The 24546-nt window shown below is 39.9% G+C and overlaps 2 protein-coding genes across 7 annotated transcripts in view; one reads left to right on the plus strand and one right to left on the minus strand.

Annotated features, from left to right (window-relative positions):
- The window catches only part of LOC101466981 (rho GTPase-activating protein 23), an 80552-nt gene extending 69413 nt beyond the window's left edge, over positions 1-11139 (plus strand). For 5 of the 6 annotated variants that reach the window (XM_024799052.2, XM_012915718.4, XM_076887184.1 and 2 more), the window contains 11 exons: positions 362-489; positions 580-692; positions 2692-2844; positions 4830-4908; positions 5121-5194; positions 5285-5374; positions 5453-5578; positions 6930-6974; positions 7142-7235; positions 8690-8721; positions 8807-11139. In XM_024799052.2, coding sequence (XP_024654820.1) covers positions 362-489; positions 580-692; positions 2692-2844; positions 4830-4908; positions 5121-5194; positions 5285-5374; positions 5453-5578; positions 6930-6974; positions 7142-7235; positions 8690-8721; positions 8807-9667 — 1795 coding nt within the window. In that variant the 3' untranslated portion in view covers positions 9668-11139. Of the gene's footprint in view, positions 1-361; positions 490-579; positions 693-2691; positions 2845-4829; positions 4909-5120; positions 5195-5284; positions 5375-5452; positions 5579-6929; positions 6975-7141; positions 7236-8437; positions 8463-8689; positions 8722-8806 lie in introns of all 6 variants that reach the window. The other variant, XM_076887187.1, reaches the window with a different exon arrangement.
- Positions 11140-12447: 1308 nt separating this feature from the next.
- On the minus strand, positions 12448-23847 carry acbd4 (acyl-CoA binding domain containing 4). The gene is made up of 10 exons (XM_004574277.4): positions 23625-23847; positions 22919-23037; positions 20769-20889; positions 17740-17824; positions 16628-16748; positions 14228-14325; positions 13961-14141; positions 13100-13305; positions 12905-12952; positions 12448-12782 (listed from the first exon to the last, which is right to left on the minus strand). Exons 2-10 carry the CDS (start codon positions 22992-22994, stop codon positions 12663-12665), a joined length of 1056 nt encoding a protein of 351 aa, XP_004574334.1. The 5' UTR covers positions 22995-23037; positions 23625-23847; the 3' UTR covers positions 12448-12662.
- Between the last annotated feature and the right edge of the window lie 699 nt (positions 23848-24546).

Below are 24546 nucleotides of genomic sequence, written 5' to 3' on the forward strand. Positions count from 1 at the left end.
ACTCTATGAATTAAATTGGGGTTAACATGTTGCTTAAAGATACTTGGCATACAGACTAGGGGCAGCCAGGGATCAAACCACCAACCTTCCAGTTAGTAGATGGCCTGCTCTACTGCCCGAGCTACAGCTATCCTGGCAATCAATGTCATTCAAGTGCATATACTTGTAAATATGGATATATACTTTTGGCAATATAGTGTATCAAAACCACTGCACCTTTTTATTTATTAATATCTTTTGAAGACACATCAAAACTAACAACTTCTGTTAACCTTGTTACATCCACTTAAACTAACATCCACACCTAAACCAACACGATGAGGTTAAAAATTGCCTAACTTTGTTGTTCTCTTTTGTGTAGTCTGACAGGTAGTAAGCTAGACTCCTCTCCCAGAGCCCATCGTATGATGCCGCCCTTCTTTCTGGCAAAAACTGACAACACTTCAGTGAACAGAGCTTCCAGATCTGGAGGGTCTAAACATGACTCTGGTTTGTGTTCTTCAGTATATATGACAAATCAAAGCAGCAAAAATGCTTAACTTAATTATGTATCCATTTATCTGCATCTGTGTGAGTCAGATGATAACAAGGCACTGTGGAGCATCAACATCATGAAGAAGGCCAAGAAGACAGGTGTTCCAAAGGCTTTTGGTGTACGTCTCGAGGACTGTCAGCCTGCTGTCAACCATAAGGTAAGTCAAAATTCATAGTAAAAAAAACTGCTTGGCTACAAACAGAATCATTAAATAATCCCAAAATCAAACTGTCAAGTTAAAGTGGAGCAGACCTATAAATGTATTTTTTGCCTTGGGTCTATTGTAAATCAGTTTTTTCTTTGGTGAACTTTATTGTTTCTGTAAGTGGTTAAAACAAGTTAGCAGGGAAAAAAAGTTTGTTTTAAAATAATGTACAATAAAATAGGTTTCTAATGAGATTTTAAGTAAAACAAAGCCGTGTAGCTCATTGGAAAGTATGATAGGTATTTTACTGAAATTGATGTATTCAAGTTTTCTGAAAATCTTACGAATGCGATAACTCGAGAAAGCATTCACCTAGGATTTCAAACTGATACCACAGGTATATCTACTAAAAATCTCGGACAAGTTTTAATCTCAGTGACTTTGGACTGAAGGTCAGAGGTCAAGTTCTCTGAAAAAAACCAAGAGGGTCCAAATACCATCAGTGTGTTAGGTGCATCAGAGATGTAGACTTGGATGTACTCTAAGATTTCTAGTGTCCAGAGCAATGGTGATACAGGCAAGATGGTGACCATTTAAGACGGAGACTTGGAAAAGTTTGGACAGAGGTTCCAATGGAGTATTTAGTTGTTTGGCTATGAAGTGTCTTTGTAGACACTTCATTCTTACTCACGGGCTGAGTAGAGGTAAAAACCCTACTCAGCCCGTGAGTCTGTTAACACTTCAAAGGAGTCATCATCGAGGAGCTTAGCAGAAATCAAAAGATTGTATAAGGAGAAAGAACACTCCTTAAAAGTGCCCTGCTTTCAAGTGCCGCTGTGCTGTTGAAGTAATGTTTTCAGCTCAGCTGTTTGAATTCTAGAGATCATTGTGTTAGTAAAAAATCTCAGCCTTTTTCCAGTTGACTGGAGAAGGATTCCAGCTGAGACGAGGCTCTCTCTGTGGACTGAGAGGAACGGACAAAGATGGCGGTGTGATAGTGACTCTCTGATGCTTCTGAGAGATGTAAACTGTGAAAGGCAATTCATTTTGAGAGCAAATAATCTGCGCCATACTGTTACTTGTTAAAGCACTCATTCTTATTTGGTAGCAAGATGGTGGAGTGGTGTGCTCCACCACCTGGGCTCTCTGAGGGGAAAAAGCCTCCTAAAGATGATACAAGGAAACAAAGTTAGCAGAGTTTGTTAACAAGTAGAAATCTAAGCTAGAGTGAACTGACTGAAGGGCCGCAGAGCAGGGTGATGGCTGGGACAAAGGTAAGTCTACTGGTATACAAGCACATATTAAATCCACACTGACTTTGAAGGGGTCCTTTCCAGAGACAGCCTTCACATAGGGAAGCAAGCAAGAGACATTACCATTTGATGACCCATGTGTTATTGTATTGTCTTCTGCTGAGAGTATTTCTGATGAGGTGTCTGTGAGTAATAGTGTCAGGTGCTTTTACCAAGTATGTATGTTTGTTTGGTCATTTAAGTTCTCTTTATTCATTTTCAGTTTGTTTCTTAGTTTACTTCTGGTTTAGAGTTTCACCTTTTCACCTTTTTGGTGTGTCTTCTATTTGGATTTATTGACTTTATTTTCTGCTCCATTTTTGGATTTCTGCTATGCTTGAAAACGTTGCCTTTTGTTTAATAATTCCAGTTAAATAAAATAATCAAAAAGGCAGCTCAGTTGTTGAGCTGAAACTGGACCCTGTGAAGGCACTGTTAGAGCACAGAACACGGTATTTTGTCATTCTCTTAATTTGCTCGCCAATCTTGTCCATCTTATTGTCCAAGGTCCCCACTTTTCCCAAAAAGATCAATGGAACAGACAAAGACAAGCCACTAAAGCAACTGTTCCAGAAATAACTTATTTCAAATGATGTATATGTTCAGACGGAGTGTGATTGTCATGTGATGCTGAGGTTGTAGGTGAAAATCTGTTTGTTGAAATAGTTTTTTTATTGTCTATTTTTCCCTCTTTTGTCTCCCTTGCTTTCTCTTATCAGTTTGTTCCTCTAATAGTGGAGATGTGTTGTGGTGTTGTAGAGGCAACTGGTCTGGAGTACACTGGTATATACCGTGTACCAGGCAACAATGCCATGGTGTCTAACTTGCAGGAGCATCTCAACAAGGGCATGGACTTGAACACTGCTGAAGAGGTATGGAAACGAGCCCTGCTTTGCTTAGCAGACTACAGCAACTAATGTTACATCATGATGAGTTTTTTAAATGTTCAAAATTTTACATCTGAAACAGATTAAATTATTAGAAAACTATAGAGGAAATTTTTAACACAATAAAGATAAAGTCTGACTGTGGCAGGTCAGACTGAAAGTACATACCACTAAAGACTATAATCTAAGGAGCTGATTATAATCTATAATGACAGGAGCTGAAGTTATTTCTTTTGTCTTCCCTTTGAGTAACTGCAGCACCTTTTTTTCTAACTCTTAATTATTTCAAATCATCAAATTAATTTTAATATTAGACAAAGATAACCCAAGGACATTTATTTTAACTTATTAGGGGAAAAAGTTATCCAAACCTACCAAGTCCTAAATGAAAAATTGTTAAATTCTGATCAATGATCATGCTACTTGTCATTTTTCATATCCTTCCTGGTGAATTTGATGTGTTGGTCCACCGAGTTAATGTGATCAGCACCGTGAACAAACTCTGTGGACCAACACATCAAGTTCACCAGAGAGGAAAGACCATCTCTGAATTGAGGAGGTGATCTAAAGGGTAAACCTTTGCCATCTTACAATGCTGTGATTGCAGCCATTCCCCAACTTTTTGTGAATTATGCTTATGGCCACTGATCAATAGCCATTGATCAATGGTCTTTGATCAGTGGTTGTTGATCAATGACCATGACAATTTGCATATTAATGATCAAGGAACTGGCCTCACAGCCCATTGTTCGCCAGCGGTGCTAGTTTCAGTCACTGTGCAAAGGTACTGCTTAAAGGTTAGGCAAAGCTGTGGTCAGCTGAGACTGAAGAAGTCAGCTGGATGAGTGACAAAACATTTCGTCCCCTGAAAACGCTACGTCCCGATGAAAAGAATACCTTTTTGGGATGACCTAAAGAACAGATTGCCGCCAATAGAATAGAAAAGAAGTTTTTCTATGCCATATTTGAAACAGATTTTATGTGTAATTTTGATAGATTAGGTAATTCCCACATAGCGAAATTGGTATGGCCCAGATCTGGCCCACACAGTGTGTGCACACATGGCCCACATACCGCAAAGAATGACGGCGCTTTGCTGGCCCAGATATGTTTTGCCAGAGGTGGCCCACACATGGGCCAGCACAAGGCCAGTTGCAGACACACTGGTGGTCCTGTGCTGGCCCAGAACAGTTTCAGCTCTGGCCCCAGATGTCAGCCTAATGTGTACCTTAATCAAGCCATGTAATAACAACATGTGCCAGAACATAATAGTACAAAAGCAACATGACTAAACTCTGTTCAGGCAGTGAATTCTTAAATAGTGCTTTTCTAGTCTCTATACAACATGCCACATTAACACATCTTCTCCTAACTACATTCATACATATTCACACTCAGCATGCAGACTGGAGGAACCAGGGATTGAACCACTAACCTTCCAATCAGCAGGTGATCTGCTCTACCTCCTGAGCTACAGCCGGCCAGTGGTAAACTTGAGTAAACCATCACTAGGTTTTGGATAAAGTGTACACTCACAAACCTGTCAAACCTGCATTTGAAACGTTGGCTACCATAGCAGTATAGTACTGCAAATGGCATTTGGGTCTTCTAACTAAAATTGGAAAATAGGAACATAAATAGTGCCATCATTGCCAGACCTGGCCCACATCTGGTTGACATACACTCTGCCATGACACCAGTCAGTCAGAAGGGCCAGCTTGATGCCGGATCCGGGCCAGACCTGTTTGCTATGAGCCTGGGCCACATAACCCAAACCACAATCGAGCCAGATATGGCATGCCATCGCATAGACAGTGCCATCTATGCCAGGCCTGGCCCATATCTGGATGACATACGTCTTATCATGCCAGAAGTCAGCCAGCAGTGCAGGCTTGATACCAGATCTGGGCCAGACCTGTCTGCTATGTGGGATACTATAATCCTAAAGCCTCCTCTTCATGTCCTCACAGAGATGGCAAGACCTGAATGTTATCAGCAGCCTACTTAAAACATTCTTCCGAAAACTGCCTGAGCCTCTGTTTACTGATGGTGAGTCCAGACATTTGTTTACAGTGAAATGTCAAAGAATCTTTAACGAGTATGTATTGAATAATGTTCTGTTGCTTGGATAAAAAATAAAAAAAGATTGCATTTTTTCTTCAGTGGCAAGTTACAAAGCCACTGAATTTGTTGGCATATGATTTTCAGAATTTTAGAATATCACTTGTAGTTAGTTAGTCATCCATTATCTCTGCCTACAGATAAATACAATCACTTCATTGATGCCAACCGGATTGAAGATGGAGAAGAGAGATTAAAGACAATGAACAAACTGGTAAAAGAGGGCAGAGAACAGAGAAGTGAACATACTTCTGTCTTTTTGATAGTAAAACTCTCTCTATATGTACCCATTGCTTCTTTCTAGATCCATGACCTGCCAGATCATTATTATCACACCCTTAAGTTTCTGTTGGGTCACCTCAAGAAGGTAGCAGATCACTCTGAAAAGAATAAGGTAACCTTTACCTTCAGTCCCATCAATTGAATCGTGGTTTTTTTGTGGTCTAAAATGAAGTTTTAATATTATTTCCAGATGGAGCCAAGAAATCTAGCCCTGGTGTTTGGACCCACTCTGGTGAGGACATCAGAGGACAACATGACAGACATGGTCACCCACATGCCTGATCGCTACAAAATAGTAGAGACCCTTATCCTGCATGTAAGAACCACCAGCTGCTTGCTCCAGTTGCACCTCTGTGAATCGCCAGTTGTGTTTTATGCATTAACACCATGCAGTAGTGCTGCATTCAGTTCTGCCTCCAGTGGTGTAGTGGACAATACTGTACATTCAATTAGCAACTAAAAGGTTGTTGGTTCAATTGTAGCCAAAGATGCAAATTTTCTTTGTGTCAAGAAAGGTATGTGAAAGTTGCTTTAGTGGTTCAGTTCTACTTATATAGTGCAAGTTCTGTTTGAAGATGCTTTATATTGTAAGATAAACACCCTGCAATATTAGAGAAAAAAAATAATCAAGCAATCCTTTATAAGCAAACGCTTGGGAACTGTGGAAAGGAATATGTCTGTGAAGGTTCTCAGTCATCCAGGTCATCGTAGTCTAAGGAGCTTGGAAAGAAAACCGTCTGGACTCATTTCCCGAGGTCAAATGGCCCAGGATGTGAGTGGGCGTTAAGGCGTCTGGGAAATCACATGATAGGGTGGGGCTAAGTTTCACAATGAGCTCACCTGAAACTTTGGCTGATTTTGACCTGAACCCGTTTTCACACCTTGGCTCGTGTGATTAGTTGGAGGATCATTACGGGGTCCATTGTCCGTCTTGGGGGGACACTCCCACAAGGCTTAAATCTGGGACTCTCCACCATTTGACCCTCAAACTGAGAGGTGAAATGTCTTCAAGCAACTTAAAGAAGTGCAGACACTTTTCTTTCCAAGCTCCCTAGACTGTGGAAAGGAAGAATTCCCTTTAACAGATAGAGAACTCCATCAGAACCAGGCTTAGGGAGGGGGAACCATCTACTGCAGCTGGATGGATGGTGAACACAAGCAGACTGCAAAAAGCAAACAGGACATAACACTTGTGACACTTGTTACAAATAGTTTGATAGTGGCACATAAGCAAACACAGAGAAGATCTCAGTGCATCATGGGAAATCATCCAGCAATCTGAGCGTATAGCAGCATAACTGAGGGATGGTTCAGGGTAAACCGATCCAGCCCTAACCTGCTTTTGGTAAAAAGGAAAGAAACAAAGAAAGGAAATGTTAAGTTTAATCCTAAAAGCAGAAAGTGTCTGTCTCCTGAATCCAAACTGGGAACAGGTTCCACAGGAGAGATGGGAGACTCCTATTCTGCTTTTAAATATTCTAGGAACCGCAAGTAAGCCTGCTGTCTGAGAGCAAAGTGCTCTATCAGAATAATATGCAACTATAAAATCTATATAGGACTATAAAGGACTCCTTGTTTACATAAGCAACTAGAATCTATTTGATAAATATGATTCAAAATAGTGCAGCAGAATTTCCTTGATACCAGCTGTTTCCTTTCTCCAACAGTATGACTGGTTCTTCAGTAATGAAGAGCTTGATAAAGAAGAGAAGGTATGGGCTCTTATCACCCAAATGAACAGAAAACACCATGAATGACTGTATGCATTCAGATGTCGTCACTTCTTTTATGTCTGCTGGATGTGTGTGTGTGTGTGTGTGTGTGTGTGTGTGTGTGTGTGTGTGTGTGTGTGCCCGCGTGCGTTTGTGTGTGACTGTAGGCCCCAGATGATAATTGGGACATACAGCCTTTGCCCAACATTGACCATCTGCTGACCAACATTGGCAAGCCGGGCATGCCAAGAGAGGCATCAGGTGAGGAGTGGGGGCTGCTGCAAGAGTCCTTTAATGCTTCACCAACAGACAGATTCAATTGTACGCACATTGTGAAGCAGCTAGATTCTCGTGAGCTTTAAGAGTAGCTCAAGAACAGTGGGTAGAGAGCTTAATGGAATGTGTTGTCATGGCCTAGCAGCTGCTTCCAAACCTTGCATGACCGAGCACAATGCAAAGTAATGGATGTACTCTAGAGCAGTAGAGACGGAGTGACAATTTCTGGAGTAAAAAAATCATGCTTCTATGTCTGGCAGCCCACTGGAAGAGTCTAGGTTTGGCAGTTGCCAGGAGAATGGTACTTGTCTGACTGCATTGTGCCAAATGTAAAGTTTGGTGGAGGAGGGATTATGGTGTGTGGTTTTTCAGCAGTTGGGCCGGGTCCCTTAGATCCAGTGAAAAGAAGTCTTAATGCTTCAGCATTTTGCTCACTGCCTGGGACCATGGAACCCAACTGGCATTTGCTATAGAATACCAGAATTGATAGGTCGACCAATGGTGCCCTGTACATTTCACAGAGGGCAGCATCTTCACCTGGTCACTTTTGACAGGCATAAAATAGCCTGGAGACGACGTGGCCAACGTTATGCTGTGCGTAACATCGCTCAGCATTACCAGTTTGGTCATGGATCATAGTCAGGGGAGGCATATTCATGAAAGAACGCACAGACCTCTAGGCAAAGACTAGATAAAGGCACCCTGACTGCCATTAGGTGTTCGGATAAATTCCTTAAACGTACTGTCAGACCCTTTTTGGTGCAATGGGTCCTGGTTTCTCCTGGTGCACAAAAATACCCAGCAAGAGTATGCAGGGGTTCAGACACTGACAATCTAATGCCACTGCATTCAACACTAGCAACACAGAAATGTTGAAACATTAGACGGGCTTTAGTAGAAATCACTGAGTTCACTATTTCCTCACTGAACACAGACTCTTGCCAATTTATGGTTAATTCAGATGAGCAGTGGAAACACTGCTTACATACAACTTGAAGAAAAGAGCCTCACTGCTTTAGTTGGAAAGTCTTAACTTTCCCTCCTTATTCATAATTCTGTAGCCTCATCAACTGACAGCATTTTTCTTTCTCAGCAGACCTCTGTTCTGTTGTGCTTGTAGATACTGACAATGTTTCCTACTTTTTCCTCTGTTCTCTTCTTCTGGGCCTTTCTGTGCTTTTTTCTAGCTGAGACAGTGGATCAACCTCTTCGGTAGGACCAGGTCTTCCTTTCTGTGTGTTTGCTCTTTCTTTGGATTCATTTAACCATTTGTGCTCTTTCCACAACTATTGTTTTTTCCAACATCTCCACTTTGCCTTTTTGAAAGCAGCTTGTGCTGTGATTTCTCTTTATTTACATGTTTTTATATTTTGTGACCATCCTAACATTACTACCATCCAATGATGACATTAACTAACTTACTTTTTCCTTTCTATCAGGTTCCACCACCAGCGATTCTCTTAAGTTAAAGGTAGGTGCTAATTCTTGGAATAGGATATCACATTTTGCAATAGAAAAAACATAATTACAAATACTTACAAGTGGTAACCTTTCAGCTTTCCTCTGCATCCAAAAAAGATCCGAACACCAAGTCCATCATCGCTGCCGTCACCCACAAACATAAAAAAAGTCCAAGTATCCACACGGTGAGCAGAAACACTGATGAGATTTCTGCGCACGAACCAGCCAAAGCCAGCAACAATGGTGAAGGAGGGGTAGGGGAAAAAGAAGAAAGAGGAGAGCTAGATGAAGTCGAGGGAGAACAAACCATCCTTAACACTGAAAAAAGGATAGAGGGAAAGATCTCACTTGTAGGAGGAGAAGAAGCTAAAGCAAAAGGAGCAGGCAGTGATGCAAAGATGTCAAAAAGGAGGAACAGCCAAAGAACCAACTTACCACCATCACAGCTTTATCCAAATAGAGGATCTGACTCAACCCGTCAGATCCACACCGCATGCTCAAAATCACCACCTCTCAGGAACCCTCCTTCCCATTTTAATCACAGTCTGGCCAGAGGATATCAGACCATTCCTTTCTGGGTATTACCCACCAGGTCACGCAACATCAGCAGCCAGAGTGGAACTGCTCAGCACCAGTCAGCACCAATCTGCTATAGGAAAACTAGAGGTGGGAGGACAAGGGCTGTGTCCATGAATCTTGACCTTGAGCTGGGCAGGAATGAGGATAGTGTAAGAGGATGTAGAGATGATAGGGTGAAGGTAGTCAGAATGACTGAGGGAGAGCCAGGTCCCAGGTCCCTACCTCACTGTGCACAGAAGCTTCCCTCTCTCATCTCCTCTTCATCAGGATGGATAGATCAGAGTTCCTCAGGACATTCCACTGTCATCCTAAGGAGATCAGGCCTAGACCTGCAGGACAAGCTGAGAGCATGGCGTCGCCACACAGTGGTAGTTTAACCAGTCTGTTTCATCCACACTAATGAATACCAAGCACTTGGCCTTTACTCACTAACACTGTGTTGCACTTGTCCACAAGCAGGAAAACTGTCTCCAGAATATTCTATTGGAGATGTAATGTGTCATTGGAAAAAATGTCATTGTGTGCAATTGCAATGTCATTCCAAAGTGACAACAATAATGCACGGTACTAGGATCTTTATCTTATTTTCACATACTGCACTCCCTCCCATCTGCTGCGGATTTTTCTCTCCTACAAACATGGTCAGAAATAAAACTGCATAAAATCAAATCAAATATACACTTCTTCAAAAATGAGGAAGAAAATAGCACTCCTGACAACAACTGATGTCATAGACACTTCATATAAACCATATAAAAGATGGAGGCTAGCTACATTAGTGAGAAAGCTGCATTCATAATCTTGTGAACCAAAAAAAAGTCCACGCACATCTTCCTCTGTCAATGGAGCAGGTGCAGAGCTGAAGAAATGAGATGAAGAAATAATGGTTTGCACACTACAGAACTCTAGATTCATTATTTATTGCATGCAATAAATAAAGAGGCTGTAACCTTTTGGAATGAAAACCTACAACAGTATAAATGTAAAAGTGCTATGTGGTACCACAGCAGACATTTGAAATTTAGCTGAAGAGCTGTTGCTGCTCTAGTTATAGCAAGTCACAGTAAAGAATTCATCTTTGTTTTTCTCTGCAGCCTGACTCTGAAATAACTGGTGTTCCTTTTGCCTTCTGGTTTTGACTAATCGCCACTCTTAGTCTCTCGCTGTATGATTGGACTTTTTAGACTAAAAAATACTTGCATGGTCAAAACAAATACAAATATGCAAACCTTAAGTGTACAGTAAGACTATTGTGTTTCCCAGTATGTGTGTGTGTGTTGCATGAGGAGGGCCAGAGCTATAATAAAACCTGTTTCGTCATACGTTTTCAGGGCAGCTATGTGAAGTCATGCCAATTTTTTTGTTTTTTTTTCTCTGTTTGTGTAATCATACAGTGTCAGCAGTGTGCAAACATGATAAATATTTGTTGTTTGTCATATTGTGAACTCATACTTAATGTCAGTGTTACAGAGACAAGAAAGCAGCTAAAAGCAGCAAGCAAACCACGTCCTTAAATCCAAAACCACACAGTCTCATCTGAGTGATGTTAGCTTTTTGTTCTTTTTCACAGCTTCGGTATTTTTTTGATTCCTTCCCAGAACTTGAGTTTTGTAAAAACAAGTTTCAAGAATGAAAAATTGGAATGGTTAAAAAAATGCGTGTGACCTAAACTGACATTAGCTGTGGTCAAACCAGACTCCATGTTTGTATATCTAGAATCCGTCTGTCTTCTCTGTCTGTGCCCTGGTGCATGTAACTCTGTACAAGTGTTGCAAAATTGGTCCACGCAAAGTCTTGTTAACCTGTGTATATAAATATTATACATATTAAATTATTTGTATTGAAACTGGATTAGTAATATTTGTGCTTCAATAACTAAAAATAATTGACCTTTAATAAAAAGGGCAGCTCTATTTATTTCATAATTCGGGACAGTTTTCTCATCATGCTGGGAACTAAGAAGCACTGCATTTTTTCTGTCTCAGAAAAGTAAAGAGGGGAAGTGAAAGCTTACAGTAGCAGTTCGAGAAATTCCAAAAAGATACTGCCCAGTTGCAATGTGGGAGATGTAGGATTGGGCACTCTTCCAGTTTACAACACATTGGCCATTGAAGACCAAATGTAATGAAGGATGATGATGATTGTATTAGTCCAAAATAAAAAAGAGAATGCTCATACTTTACTCATGTTTGTCTAGAAAGGAAACAGACTGAGGCACCAAATATACAGTCAATCGAAAATAAATGCTTCTCAGCTTAAAGGCAGGATCCATAGATTCATGGTAAAATGAATGAAAGAAGAACTCGCCCCAAAAAGCCCTGTGCATCTAACTCCATACAAAATCCAACATGTTTATTGTTCATCTGGATGTAGCATCAGTGGGAGAAATGTTTTCATCACTCTTGCAAAGCTGTGATTGCAGCCATTTGGAGATTTTCTTACCTGAATTACATCCAAAATCCATTTTCTTTCACTTCTGTGGAGCCAGGTCTTGGTGGGCAGCAGCCTAAGCACAGCCACCAAGACCTCACTCTCCCAAGCCACCTCCAACTTATCTAGGGGGACACCGAGGCATCCCGAGATCTCTTCACCGTCTCTTGGCCTCGAAACACTTTGCATTGGATGCGCCCTTGTGAGATGCCCATACCACCTTAACTTTTTTCCCGCCTTAGACCTTGTCATACTACATATATAATAACTGAAATAACACTAATAGAAATGAAAAAACAAACACATAAAAAGAATCATATGAACAAGAGAAGCCAAAAGAGAATTTATGGAAATCATCTTGGGAAAGAAACATGTTCATAATTTTGACTGCAAACGCTGCCAGACAGGATTTCTTAAAATAAAAACAAAATAAAAATAACAAACTTTTTGAGTGATCTAAGGTTCTTTAGACACTTCCAGTAAGACTGTAGGTTCACAGTGTAATTCACATTTAAAGTGAATTACACTGTGAACCTACAGAACTGCACATAGAAGGGCGATTCTTCCACTGTCTCTGTTTGTAGCAATACAAACCGACTGAAGCATACCACCTAGACTCCTCTACCTGTTTCATACCTGTATGGGTCTCTGTGTCACCTCTGCCTACGACTAAGGCACTACATCCTGGGGCACCCAGAGTGGGAAGGCTTAAGGGAGATCCAACAAATATTGAACAATATTTTATTACAGTTATTGAAAAATGTGCCAAGAATCATATATAACACATTTATAGGATGCTCGTAAATGACGTGATATTTTTGAAGGATGAATCCATGGTGAGCATCAAATCACATAATGATGTAGAGGATAACTTCTCCCCATTAAACTCCTTCACAGATATTGTGGACTTGTTCACTGGTCTTACGTTGAATATCAGCTGCTTCATGAAGACATGCGACTTTTCTTCCTCAGCAGGTAGACCAGACCGTGAGCAACAAAAGGCCACAGCAGCAAAAAGACGACAGTCTGCCCAGACATGTCAAACGGCCACGACATCTGTTCCTAAGGGGTGGGGGGCAAAATCCCACAGCACGTGAGAAAAAAAGCCTGTGACCACATGTTTGTTTACATGAGCATGCATGATAGGACGATATTCTTTGATGAGTACAATCAGAGCCTGGTACCTGTTGTGGTGAACACTGCAGGTGTGATCTCAAGTCTGAATTGTGAGCCTGCCACACACAACACAGCAGTAAACTGAAATGACTCCCAAACTTCAGGTATGTAATTTCCTGTAAGCCTGTAATTAAGAGCTTTTATCCTTTACATTTTACGGTAAAGAAAGTACACTTGAAGTGTTGGGACGTAGGAAAGCTTACGTGTGTGGCAGCAAGCCTCTCCAACACTTCCAATCTGTCCATCACACTCCTCATGTCCTCTCTGAGCCTCTGAAGAGCCAGGATGATCTGCTGTTGTAGGTGAGCCTGATGCAGCATCTCTGCACCACCTTCTGAACCGTGCCCTCCTCCACGTCCATGCCCACTTCCACCACCTGGGGACCACCCCAGACTTCCCTGTGGAGCACCTGTGGACCATAACACTTCAACTGTCTCTTTATTCATTGATTTATTATAACAATCTTTAGGATAAGATGTTATTTCATTGCAACGATGGGTATTTCATTTATACCTATCGTGATTCTCCTGAACGACAGGATTCGCCACAACAAAGGTGCATGACCAGACAACACGCCACAAAGCCTGGGCTGCGCAACACATGATAACATTTAGCTGTGTTTTTAACAACAGAACATTTCTGTGATATCTCTTTAGTAAATAGCTGATAATTCTAGCTCTTCTAGTATAGGCCTTGTTGATAAGTTATTATGTCAATCTTTAAAGAGCAGCAGCTTGTATCGCACAAAACTACATGACTTTGACAACGTCATTGTTCTAATGAGCTCGTACTAACTAACAAGAGTGAACTGCATCCAAGGCGCTTTATACAACTTGCATTAACACCCATTCACGCCCACACGAACCCTTTTTATCTATGTGTGTGATTCACAAATTTATACTCCAATGGATGCATTGGTGTCTTGCCCCCTGGATCAGGGGGCCACCCAGGGATCTAACACCAACCTTCCGATTAGTAGATGACCTGCTCGATCTCCTGAGCTACAGCCACCCGGTTTATCCAATAATAAAATTAACGCTTTTAGAAATTACATAGCAGCTTACGTTCTCTCCAATCACGCTGAGAAGTTTCTTGCCCAGTGTGCCGACTCCTCCTGTCTGGAGCCATCCCATCCTCTGCTCCTTCTCCACCTTGACCTGCCCCAACCTTTCGGCCTTGCTTCTGGCTTTGAGCTGGAGAGGACTCTAGGGGCACGTGGTCATTATAAAAGCTGTCTGACCGGGTCTGTGAGCAGACACAGTTAATTCAGTTAGTTAATGTTTTCTTAAAATTAAGACATTGTGTTATTAACTGGCAGATGTGCCTCACACCTTGACGTTATGGAGCTCCAACGAATCCACTGAATCAGAGAAAATTTCACTTTCTGAATCACTGGTGAGCGGCATAACCTCCAACACTGCAGATTCAGCTGCAAGTAAAATCAAATGTATTCGTGTTTGTGTTGGTTTGCTGGGTTTAACAGGCATTTTGCTGGAACCAACATCATGACAGGAAACACATTTTCAGCCCTAATAGAAAAAATAAAAAATCATTTGTGGAATCTTTTAAGTGAAAATGGCAAAACAGAACTTGATTCTTCACTTCAGTTTATAATACACAGATAATTATTTACATTTATTTAGTATTTAATAAATTCAGAGATTTAACTGTCTACACCATCACGTACAGATTAAAAGCTTTTGTAAGCAGTTGAGACTTTTCTGCTTAAATATGACATAATACACCAGATTTTCCCACAAGCTCTGAAGTAGAAAAAGACAACTGATTAAAGAAATGTAATCAAATTAATACAATTAGCCGATTCCTGTACTAGAGGTCCAGGTTAATGTCGAAGGATTAGTGAGAAAGGCCAGGTCCAGTACCCCACTGTGGGAGAAGTGAGCAGGACGAGCACTTGTAAGGAAAATACAACGACGATCTGTGATCAGATCAAGGATTGATTGTATGTGAACAAAGGTTTCGCTCTATAACTGGTTTATAATTGATTTAGAGTCCAGCCCAAGTGTCCGAGAGCTGCCTGTCTGCCAGACAGTTTACCTTTGACACTGTTAAATTTGGGTGAAAGCTTTTAACACCTGAACCGGTCATATGATGATATATCCATAATAACCACATAACCCCACTGTACTTACAGTGGAGGCATTAAAGGATCCACAGAGACCAGACTTCGCTCCCTCACTGTTCACTTTATTAAGACCGAGACCGTGTCAAGTCTAAAGTTTGACTTATTAAAGTCCACAATTTGCACAGCTACATTTTACAACTTTAGCTACAAGGCAGAAGCACTAGTCTGTCATGTCATGTCAGGTCCGTACAACCCGCAACTATTGTATTTAGCCTGTTCAGCACCATTGAGTCCTCCTGTGCATTTCCAGCTACTTTTTCGCCGGTTTTTAATTCCTTAGGAAAAGAATACCAATCATCGCCTCATAATAACAAATAATAATCATAGCATCAATATAAGGATCCACAAATGTCAGCAAATTCCTAGAGGGAGAAACTATTGGAATGGAAAAGTACTAGAGGGACAAATATGTTTGCATCCCCGCAAAAAATGACGACAACAATGAACGAGGGGAAAAAATTTTAATAAAAATATTTCAAGTATTTTCTTTTTTTTCAGCTGGGACCACAAATAAAACACCGAAACATGACCACACAATAATTAACACATAATGCACCAGCACTAGCATACATGCTAGGAACAACGTCACTCACGTAGATTACGTCATAAATTCGACAAAGCTTCCCCCCAAAAGTCAAAATTAGGCCAGAGGTATCAGATCCTTACATACCATTACATATGGTACTCCTGACATGCTGACATACGGTAACATACACCCTGAGAATCATGCAGAAGTCACTAGAGGTGTTTTTATTAAAGCTATTTATTTGGTTATGCATTAGGGCCACAGGTTTTCAAAGTAGGGCTGTGCGATATGACCAAAATCTCATTTCCTGATATAAAACATTTCTCATCCCAATAACGATATATGTCACCAAATATTGCATTTTCTGTCAATTCTGTGAATCCTGGACAACTCGACTTGAAGTGTTTTCAGCTGGGCATCATGTATCTGGAGTTGAGTGTTTTGACCAATGCATTAAACTATACAATTTTAGACATAAGTTGTAACGGTAAGTATGTAATTAAACTAGTATTTAGTACACGGCGTGCTGCGGGGAAAGGCCTGCTCTAATGTTTGAGTCTAAGGTTTAATTTGAGCACCTGTCGGCTCTTTTTTGCTTCTCATCCATAAACTCTCTCCACACTCTTTCACGTGATTCTTGCGTCGGTGGTTAAAGAGGTTTGTCGTGTTTGAGTCTGTGGTGGGGACCGGTTTGCACCATAATTTGCAGATTACAGTTTTCTGGTCCGTGTCAGACTTTTCATAACCAAACCATGTCCATGCTACAGAGGTAGCCACTCGTTTAGAAATAAGGTGCTCGATTTGTTTTGACTGGTCCTTCTGTTTGGAGCTAACTGGTTCTGGCCATGCTGGTATCCTCTGTGCCCCGATGAAATAATATTGCCGTAAACAGTGTATTTTGCAACACCATGAAACAAATGATAGTGTGTAATTTGAAACGAAGTACTAATGGCTTCCTATCTGAAGCCATTAGTACTTAATAACTTATTAGATTCTCAGTAGCTGAACCTTTTAACCCAAACCTGTAAGTGCCTCATTACACAGAACGTAATCACTGACCTTCTCTGAGTTTCAGCAGTGACTCTGGAGGTCGGGGCATGTCATCAATGAACAGGTAGAGAGGCTCAAAGTATTTGAAGAGTGAGGCTGTATTCTCATCAATGGGCATGGTGTCAATGACCTACAGGGACATAAGAAGACTTAGAGATCAGGAGATTCATTACTTCACTGCAAGTCCCTGAGACATTTAAACAGAAGCAGATTTTTGAGTGATCAGTGAGAAAAGACAAGTGCTATAAAAATCCCAGTCCATTCTATTAACTCTGGTATGGGACTGTTACTCCTTATTACCAGATAACTAGAGCCAAAGTAGTGGTAACGTCTCAGCTAATTGTTTATTCTTGCATCCAGTTTCAACATACATTGTTTAACCCACATAAAATGAGGGTACCTCTTTAAGAAACGATAGAGGTGAGGAAAGATGGACAGCCTGCCCAATCAATCAGAATAAACAGGCTCCAGTATGTTTGAACCAATGGGAAAGCTGGCTGCTGCTGTGTGTCCCACCCACCTGCTCTGTGTCTGCTGCCCTGTTATGTATGTAGTCTCGTGTTGGCTGGAGGAAAAGAGTGCTGCACTGTGTAACAGTTGCTACTGTGGAAGTTCATCTCATTCTTCATCCAACAGTAAGGTAAGAGTTCAAAAACAACATATCTGTATTATTATTTACGGTGAAATGTCATATTACTGTTATTAAAGGGTAAAAAACATACCCTGTCACATTATTTAGAACCCCGCATTCTGACTGAGAGACACCATACAATTGTCTTCAAGCATGATGCACTGAGATCGGTGCACACATACTGTATGTCTCAGTTAGTTTTTGTCTGTTTTGCACTTTATTTTTAAATAACTGCATTCATTTGAATTGTTTTGATAAATAACTGTTGTATATGCAATTACTTTACTTGGATTGCTTGGTAAATTTCAATGTTTTCATATTGTCTTTGGAAAAGTGTTTATTATGCAATTTTCTTGTCTGTTTGACATAAAGCACCAAATCCTTCCCTTGTAGCAGCTAAAAAAAAACAGCTAAACAAAAGCAGGCTGTTTGGGAAGCCTCTAATTAACTTGTGTGAATTTGCTTCTTTACATGTATAAAATAAATGTACCTCCTGTGCAACTTTCTTCATCTCGTCCACATAGGCAGCCATGGCGCTCTCACTACTCATTTTTCCCAGTTGGTTCCATGCATCCCTAACACAGATAAACAACTTTTGAGTCACTGGAAGAAATACACTTGACGACAGCATATCAGATGACAATGTGGTTAAAATCTTATCAAAATGTTTTCTAACTTTGGAATTACAATTATTAGTAACTTTGTAATTAGTAGACAATATCAGTAATTTTAATATCGGCAATTTACTTAACAACATAAAACAAAGAAAGACGTTATTAATCAGTTGGACAAAAAAACTTCTAAAATTCAAATTTTAGCACGATTTTTAATGCGAGACTATTTCCTTTGTTATTTTTAAGTGACTTGATTACTTGGCTTGTTTTTTTGTTTTTTGCTTTTTTCAAAGTGTGTGTCTGCCACCAAAAACTAACCTGACTACAGCGACTTCCAAGTGCATAAAAAACATATCAGAAAAATTGAATTTCTTTTATTATTTCATTTAAAATTGTAAAATTTCATATACTCCATTTTTATTACATGCAAAATGAAATATTTTAAAGCCACAGCAAGAAGGTCCAGAGTTCAACTCCACCACCTGCCTGGGGCCTTTCTGTGTGGGGTTTGCATGTTTTCCCCATGTTAGTGTGGGTTCTCTTTGGGGACTCTGGCTTCCAATCCAAAGACTGGGAAGAAAGCCTTTCTTCCATTAGTGGATACTTGGATCGGATTGGCTCGGCTCGTGGTCCTCCACCTGCTGCCTCGCCTGTACGCCAGCCTTTGCCATGGTGAGTGGGTGTCACCCGCCGATCTTCTCACTCTCTCGCCTCTCCGCTCCTCGCTCCTCCACCTGCCACCTCACTCACTAGCGCTACCACCTCGCCGTGGTGCAGAGGCTCCGTCATTCAGCGTTCCTACTGTCACCGCCAAGAGGAGGCAAGGCTCTCGCCACCACAGTTCTTCTCATTCAGAGCAGCAACTTCCAGTTGTGAGTGAAACTGACTTTTTCCCTCCTGCTCGCCACAAATTAAGACAGATTAAGACTTCTGTTTGCTCAGCTAAAGAGCCACTGACTGTTTGTTGTAAACCTGGACTGGACTATCAGATAAATGTTCATCATCAACCTGCTTCCAAAAAAATGCTCCACCATGTCAGTCTGTCATTAAGGACACCTGCACCTTTAAATCCGATTATTCCTGTCATTCTGTTTCTATATCCACACCTGTCTCTCAGCCCGTTCCTGCTCCCAGGGTGGCTTGGGCCCTGCCCTCACCTGTTCCTGAGACCCAACCTGTCCCTGCACCCGTACCTGTTCCTCAGGTAGGGACAGCTAAGGTCCGGCCAATTCTTCCACCTGTTACGGTGCCAAGGGAAAGGCGGCCCAGTCCTCAACTTGAGCTCCAGCCACAGCATCCAGAGCCAGCCGAGTGCTCTGCTTCGCCTCAGCCAGAGGTTCCCACGCCTGCTGGTCCTGCTCTGTCTCCAACAGAGGGCTATGCCAAGCCACGCCGCCAGTAACCTGCCAAGCTGCTAGAGGCATCCCATCATCTCCGCCGGTCTACAGTGCAGCATCTCTTGTGCTGCCCTCCAGATCAGCACCGGTGCCACCGCTGGCCAAACAGTCGCCTGCCTGAACTGATTTGTCTGTGCCGCTGGCCATGCGGCCACCCACATGAGCGGATTTGTTTTGGATGTTTTTTACTGACTGCCAAAAAATGAATGTATTTAGTTTTTGCAGTACTGTATGGAATGTCTATGTATAAAGGTCACTACACTTATTTATATTTAAAAGGCAGGACAGTGAGTCAAAGATTGATTTTAACTGGTTGTTTCAACAGAACTTGCCAAATGTAGTGAGGAAAACCCTACATGTGGCAACTTTGGTAAAATAAACATTTTTCAACAGTTTTTGTTTGCTCACAAAAAAATGTTCATGTTATTTAAAGACTCGGTGTGCACAAGATCTCCTTTATTTGCTGCAAGGCAGAATCTGTATAACCCGATTCTGTTTAATGGAACATTCAACATCATAATTCTGCTATAATTATAGAAGCTTTAAGCAAATTTAAAATGGAAGCTGTAAATGAACAAGCTTCAATTATCCCTGCTCCCCCTGGTGGATACACAGGGGGAGCAAAAACTCATTTTCCTCCTGTCTTTCAGTAATGTGTAATGTTTTGAATCACAGTATTTTCCTTTTAAAAAAAATAAAAAAATACAGACATCATGCCTTTGTTCTATAATGCAACATTTGCCCACTCACTATAATTGTGGGCAATTTACAGAAAAAACTCACTTGATTAAAACTGTTAAATCAGAATATCAATCACACAGTAGCTCATATTGGCTCATGATCTAGCACAACTCAAATTCTATTGCCCATAAAATGACAAATGTGACCTTGACCTTGAGCAAAATTTTACAGCCACAGAATGACTTTTGTTAAAGTGATTCAGATCGACTTGTTTCAGATAGTTTAACAACACTGACTTTTGTTGATTTGGTCTGAGCTTGCCTGGCAGTGATATCTGGTAAAGCAGATTAAAATATTTACAAATAAACAAATCATTAATGTATAATCAATGCATAACCATCAAAGTGAAATGACCTGATTTATTTATTTATTTGCATCATTTTCATGATGCGTCTACCAAGAAGTCATTGATTCGTTGTTAAAGTGGGTCCAAATATTTGAAAGGTGCTTAATGTAGATAATAATAATGTAGATAATGTAGATAATGTAGATTTTAATTAAAAAGAAATTAAAAATTAAAAAGAGTAATTAAAAAGAAAAGCTGGTGGATGGAAAATTCGGGTTTTATATCACTGACCCATTTATACTGTTTAAATAGTAATTCCTTAAAAATTAAATGAAATATTATAATATTTGATATTTTTTGTGGTCGGCAATAATGATTAATATTAAAACAGAAAATTTCAAAATTAAATTAATTAATTAACTGACACAAAATATTGAATTACTGAATTTTTTGGCATGCACATGTGTATACACACACCCACCATTTGTAGCGGCCCACTGGGTCCCAGAAGCCAGGCCGAGGCACTGTACAGGGACCACACACTGCTTGCTTGTACAGACTGTAGAAGCGCAGCATGACCTTATAGGAAGGCCGGTAGGAGCCTACAAAACAGCACAACTATTTGTCAGGTTTATTTCTCCACTCATCAGGACTGGACACCAAACTATACTACATCAATTTATAATCAAGGTCCATTTAAAAAAATACAGCCCTTTTTTATGTGCAGCAATACATACAAAATAGAAAGAAAATGGAGAAATGATAAATACTCTTTGTTAAAATCACTGGTTATCCAGCAGGTAGTACAGACATGTACTACCTGTCTGTACTACCTGCTGGATATCAGATCATATAATGCAATATCCTGAGTTTCCTTGTTCCGAGTACTGACATCCTTTTCTTGAGTGTAATCAAATATTTCTTCTGGAGACTTCTTCAGTTCCATTTATTTGGTCTGGTTGGCAAAGCTTCTAGGATGAGAGGTGAAACGTCTTCAAGGAAACTTAAACAAGTCCAGACACTTTTCTTTCCAAGCTCCTCAGATTGTAGGAATTGCCTAATAATTGATGCTTCAATTTTAAATATGATCAACCTAACTCTATTAATCGGCCACTTGCCTTCCAACTGGCAGTAGTTAAAAAGCGATTACTTGATCCAGCTGCCAGCCTTCCTTTATCTCAAAAATTCTTGAATGTAGTTGTAAAACACCTAACTTATTTACAGAGGAATGATTTATTAATTTATTAAGTTTCATACAGGTTTCAAAGCTCATCACAGCACAGAAACAGCTTAGTGACGGTAACAAATGATCTTATAAGTTCTGAAAGTGGACTCTGTGTGTTTGTTCTGCTAGAGCACAGTGCAGCGTTAAGTAATGCTGATGACAATATTTTATTACAGCAATCAGAGAATGCTGTTGGTACTAAAGGTATTGCGCTGCATTAACGAACTCAAATTAGTTCATGTAATTGGAGAGTCCTCTTCAAGCACTAAGATTAATTATGGAGTTCCACAGGGTTCAGTGCTAGAACTAATTCTGTTTACTTATGCATGTTTCCCATAGGTAGTTTTATTAGAAGGCATTGCAAACATGTTCAATGCTATGCAGATAGCAGTTTTATCTGTCCATGAAGCCAGATAACACAAAGCAATTAGTTAAACTACAGGAATGTCTTAAACACAAGGACTTGGATGACCTCTAATTTTCTGCTTCTAAATTCGGATAAAATTGAGGTTATTGTACTCGGCCCTAAAACTCTTAGAAATATGGTATCTAAGCAGATTCTTACTCTGGATGGCATTACCAGGAACACTGTGAGGAACCTTGGAGTCTTTTTTTTAACAGGACATGTCCTTCAACGCACATATTAAACAAATATGTAGGACTGCTTTCTTCCATTTGTGCAACATCTCTAAAGTTAGAAATATCCTGTCAAAATGATAATAAAGAATTAGTTCATGCATTTATTACTTCTAGGCTGGACTATCACCACATTCACGTCACTTAGTCACGAGGAGTCACCAAAGCAGGTGGACATGAGGGGGAGGGAATTTGAAAAGACATTTAAGGAAATATTTAGTCAACTTGTATGCAAAATGTGTTCAACTGAATTTTACAGAATGAACACTGTCCTCCCCCGTGTAATTAATTCTATTATACCATGTTAAGAGCGGCACTAAGTGTAGTTCATATAATAAATACTATCTCAAAAAATGATTTACTATCAAAAATTCATCCAATAGTGAATCCATTTGAAACTTTTGCAAAATTGTAAACTTTTTAAACTGGTGCTGTGAAACTTTTTTCTTTTAAATGAGCGCAGGTGAAACTATTTATGAGAATTTTTGGGAAAATGAGAAATACTGAGAGTATGACAAAAAAGATGCACACGACAAATATGAAACTCGGCTAAATCTCTACTGAGCACGTGCTCTGTGGAGGCAGGACACTCGGAATTCTCCTTTTGGATCTCTAGTCAAGGATCTTGGATCATGTGTTTCTGGTACAGTTCATTCCTACAAATAAAATACCTACATATATGCTATTGTAACAATAGTAACACAATATATGTGATTGCTCAACAGTCCTCAATTACGTGGAACCAGCAATGACTGAAAGATTCCATGTACCGTTTTTGGGGAGTTTTTGGATGACATCCACTGCAGCCTGAAAGCGTTTCTGGTGATCAACCACAGGCTCTATCATGGCTGGGACTGGTATGACACAGGAAGCATGAGTGGAGCTGTAGCTGAGGGAGAATATGTACACAGATGTGGAAGTAAAAGTATAAGGAAAAATAAGTCATGAGAGTGAGTCAAATCCAATATTAACAAAATATACCGTAAGTCAAATTAATCTGTGACTCTCTGGGCATTTTTTATTTTGGGGGGTAAATTAATTCAGTTACTAATAGGTAATTAGGTCATAATTAATTAATGCTGGCTATTAATGTAATGTTGATATTTGCCTTGACCCCTTAGCACGAGTGAACACTAGTCACTGATTATAATCACAATGCCCCCTCTCTGCTCCGATGCTTATTGGAATAAAGTATTGTTACTCATACAATGCGCAAAATCACTGATGAGAGCACTGACAGGACCAGTGGTGAAATGTAGATTAGAGCATTTACTGTACGTGTACTTTATTTAAGTTTAAAGTTTACATGTGTCACTCGTAACTTAGTAACTACTTTTAATGCTGTTTCACTTGGTAATGCATTTGCTGGAATTTTCTGATAAATATCAAATTCGTTTGATATGTAGACAGCGATATACAGTGCTGCTACAGTGAACTTTGGCTGCAAGCGAGCTTAGTATGAGTTAGCTGTCTTACCTTACTGACTACGTCCTGCCGCTGTCCATGATCACACCGGAGAAAGACAGCTCGGCAACCTCGGCCAAAAGACTGACAGAGCTGGCAACAAGACGAAGCTTGCTATATCTTGGTCTACGCTGACGGTAACGTTTGTTCACAAAACTGCTCACTAGCCACCTGCCACAGGGCTGACCTACCGTCAACTGCAGCTACTCACCAGTCTGCGCTTTACACAAATGACTTCCGTGTCAAATCACGTGACAATGAGGGCGTCCTCTCTTCCTACTGCCTGGTAGCTCCATACTGATTATGGGCATACTGGACATCCTTTGTCCAATAGATCCACTATCCCTCCACTTCACTAAACCATGCCTCTCTAAATTTGTATCCAAACCGCGGAAATCCAACCTGAGCTATCCCAGTGACATACCTGTTTCTTTTCTTGTCCATCCTGCTCACTCTCAATGAAAATCTCTGCTTCCACCCCTTTTTTACCACCATCATCTCCGATAATAATATAGTAATAATAGTTATTATTATTACTATATTAGTAATAGTAAAACTATTAACTACTAAAAGTAGTATATATATATATATATATATATATATATATATATATATATATATATATATATATATATATATATATATATATATATATACTACTAAAAGTAGTGTATATATATATATATATATATATATATATATATATATATATATATATATATATATATATATATATATATATATATATATATATATGAATTCTGACAGTAAATGCTGCCCATACATATTAATGTATGGCACGATAATAATAATAATAATAATAATAATAATAATAATAATAATAATAATAATAATAATAACAATAATAATGTCAATTTCAAGGAACATGTTATGACAAACATTTTCTTTACTTGATTATATTTGAATGATAAAA

The sequence above is a fragment of the Maylandia zebra genome, linkage group LG8 (assembly GCF_041146795.1).
Source record: "Maylandia zebra isolate NMK-2024a linkage group LG8, Mzebra_GT3a, whole genome shotgun sequence".
In the NCBI taxonomy this organism is placed as follows: Eukaryota; Metazoa; Chordata; class Actinopteri; order Cichliformes; family Cichlidae; genus Maylandia; species Maylandia zebra.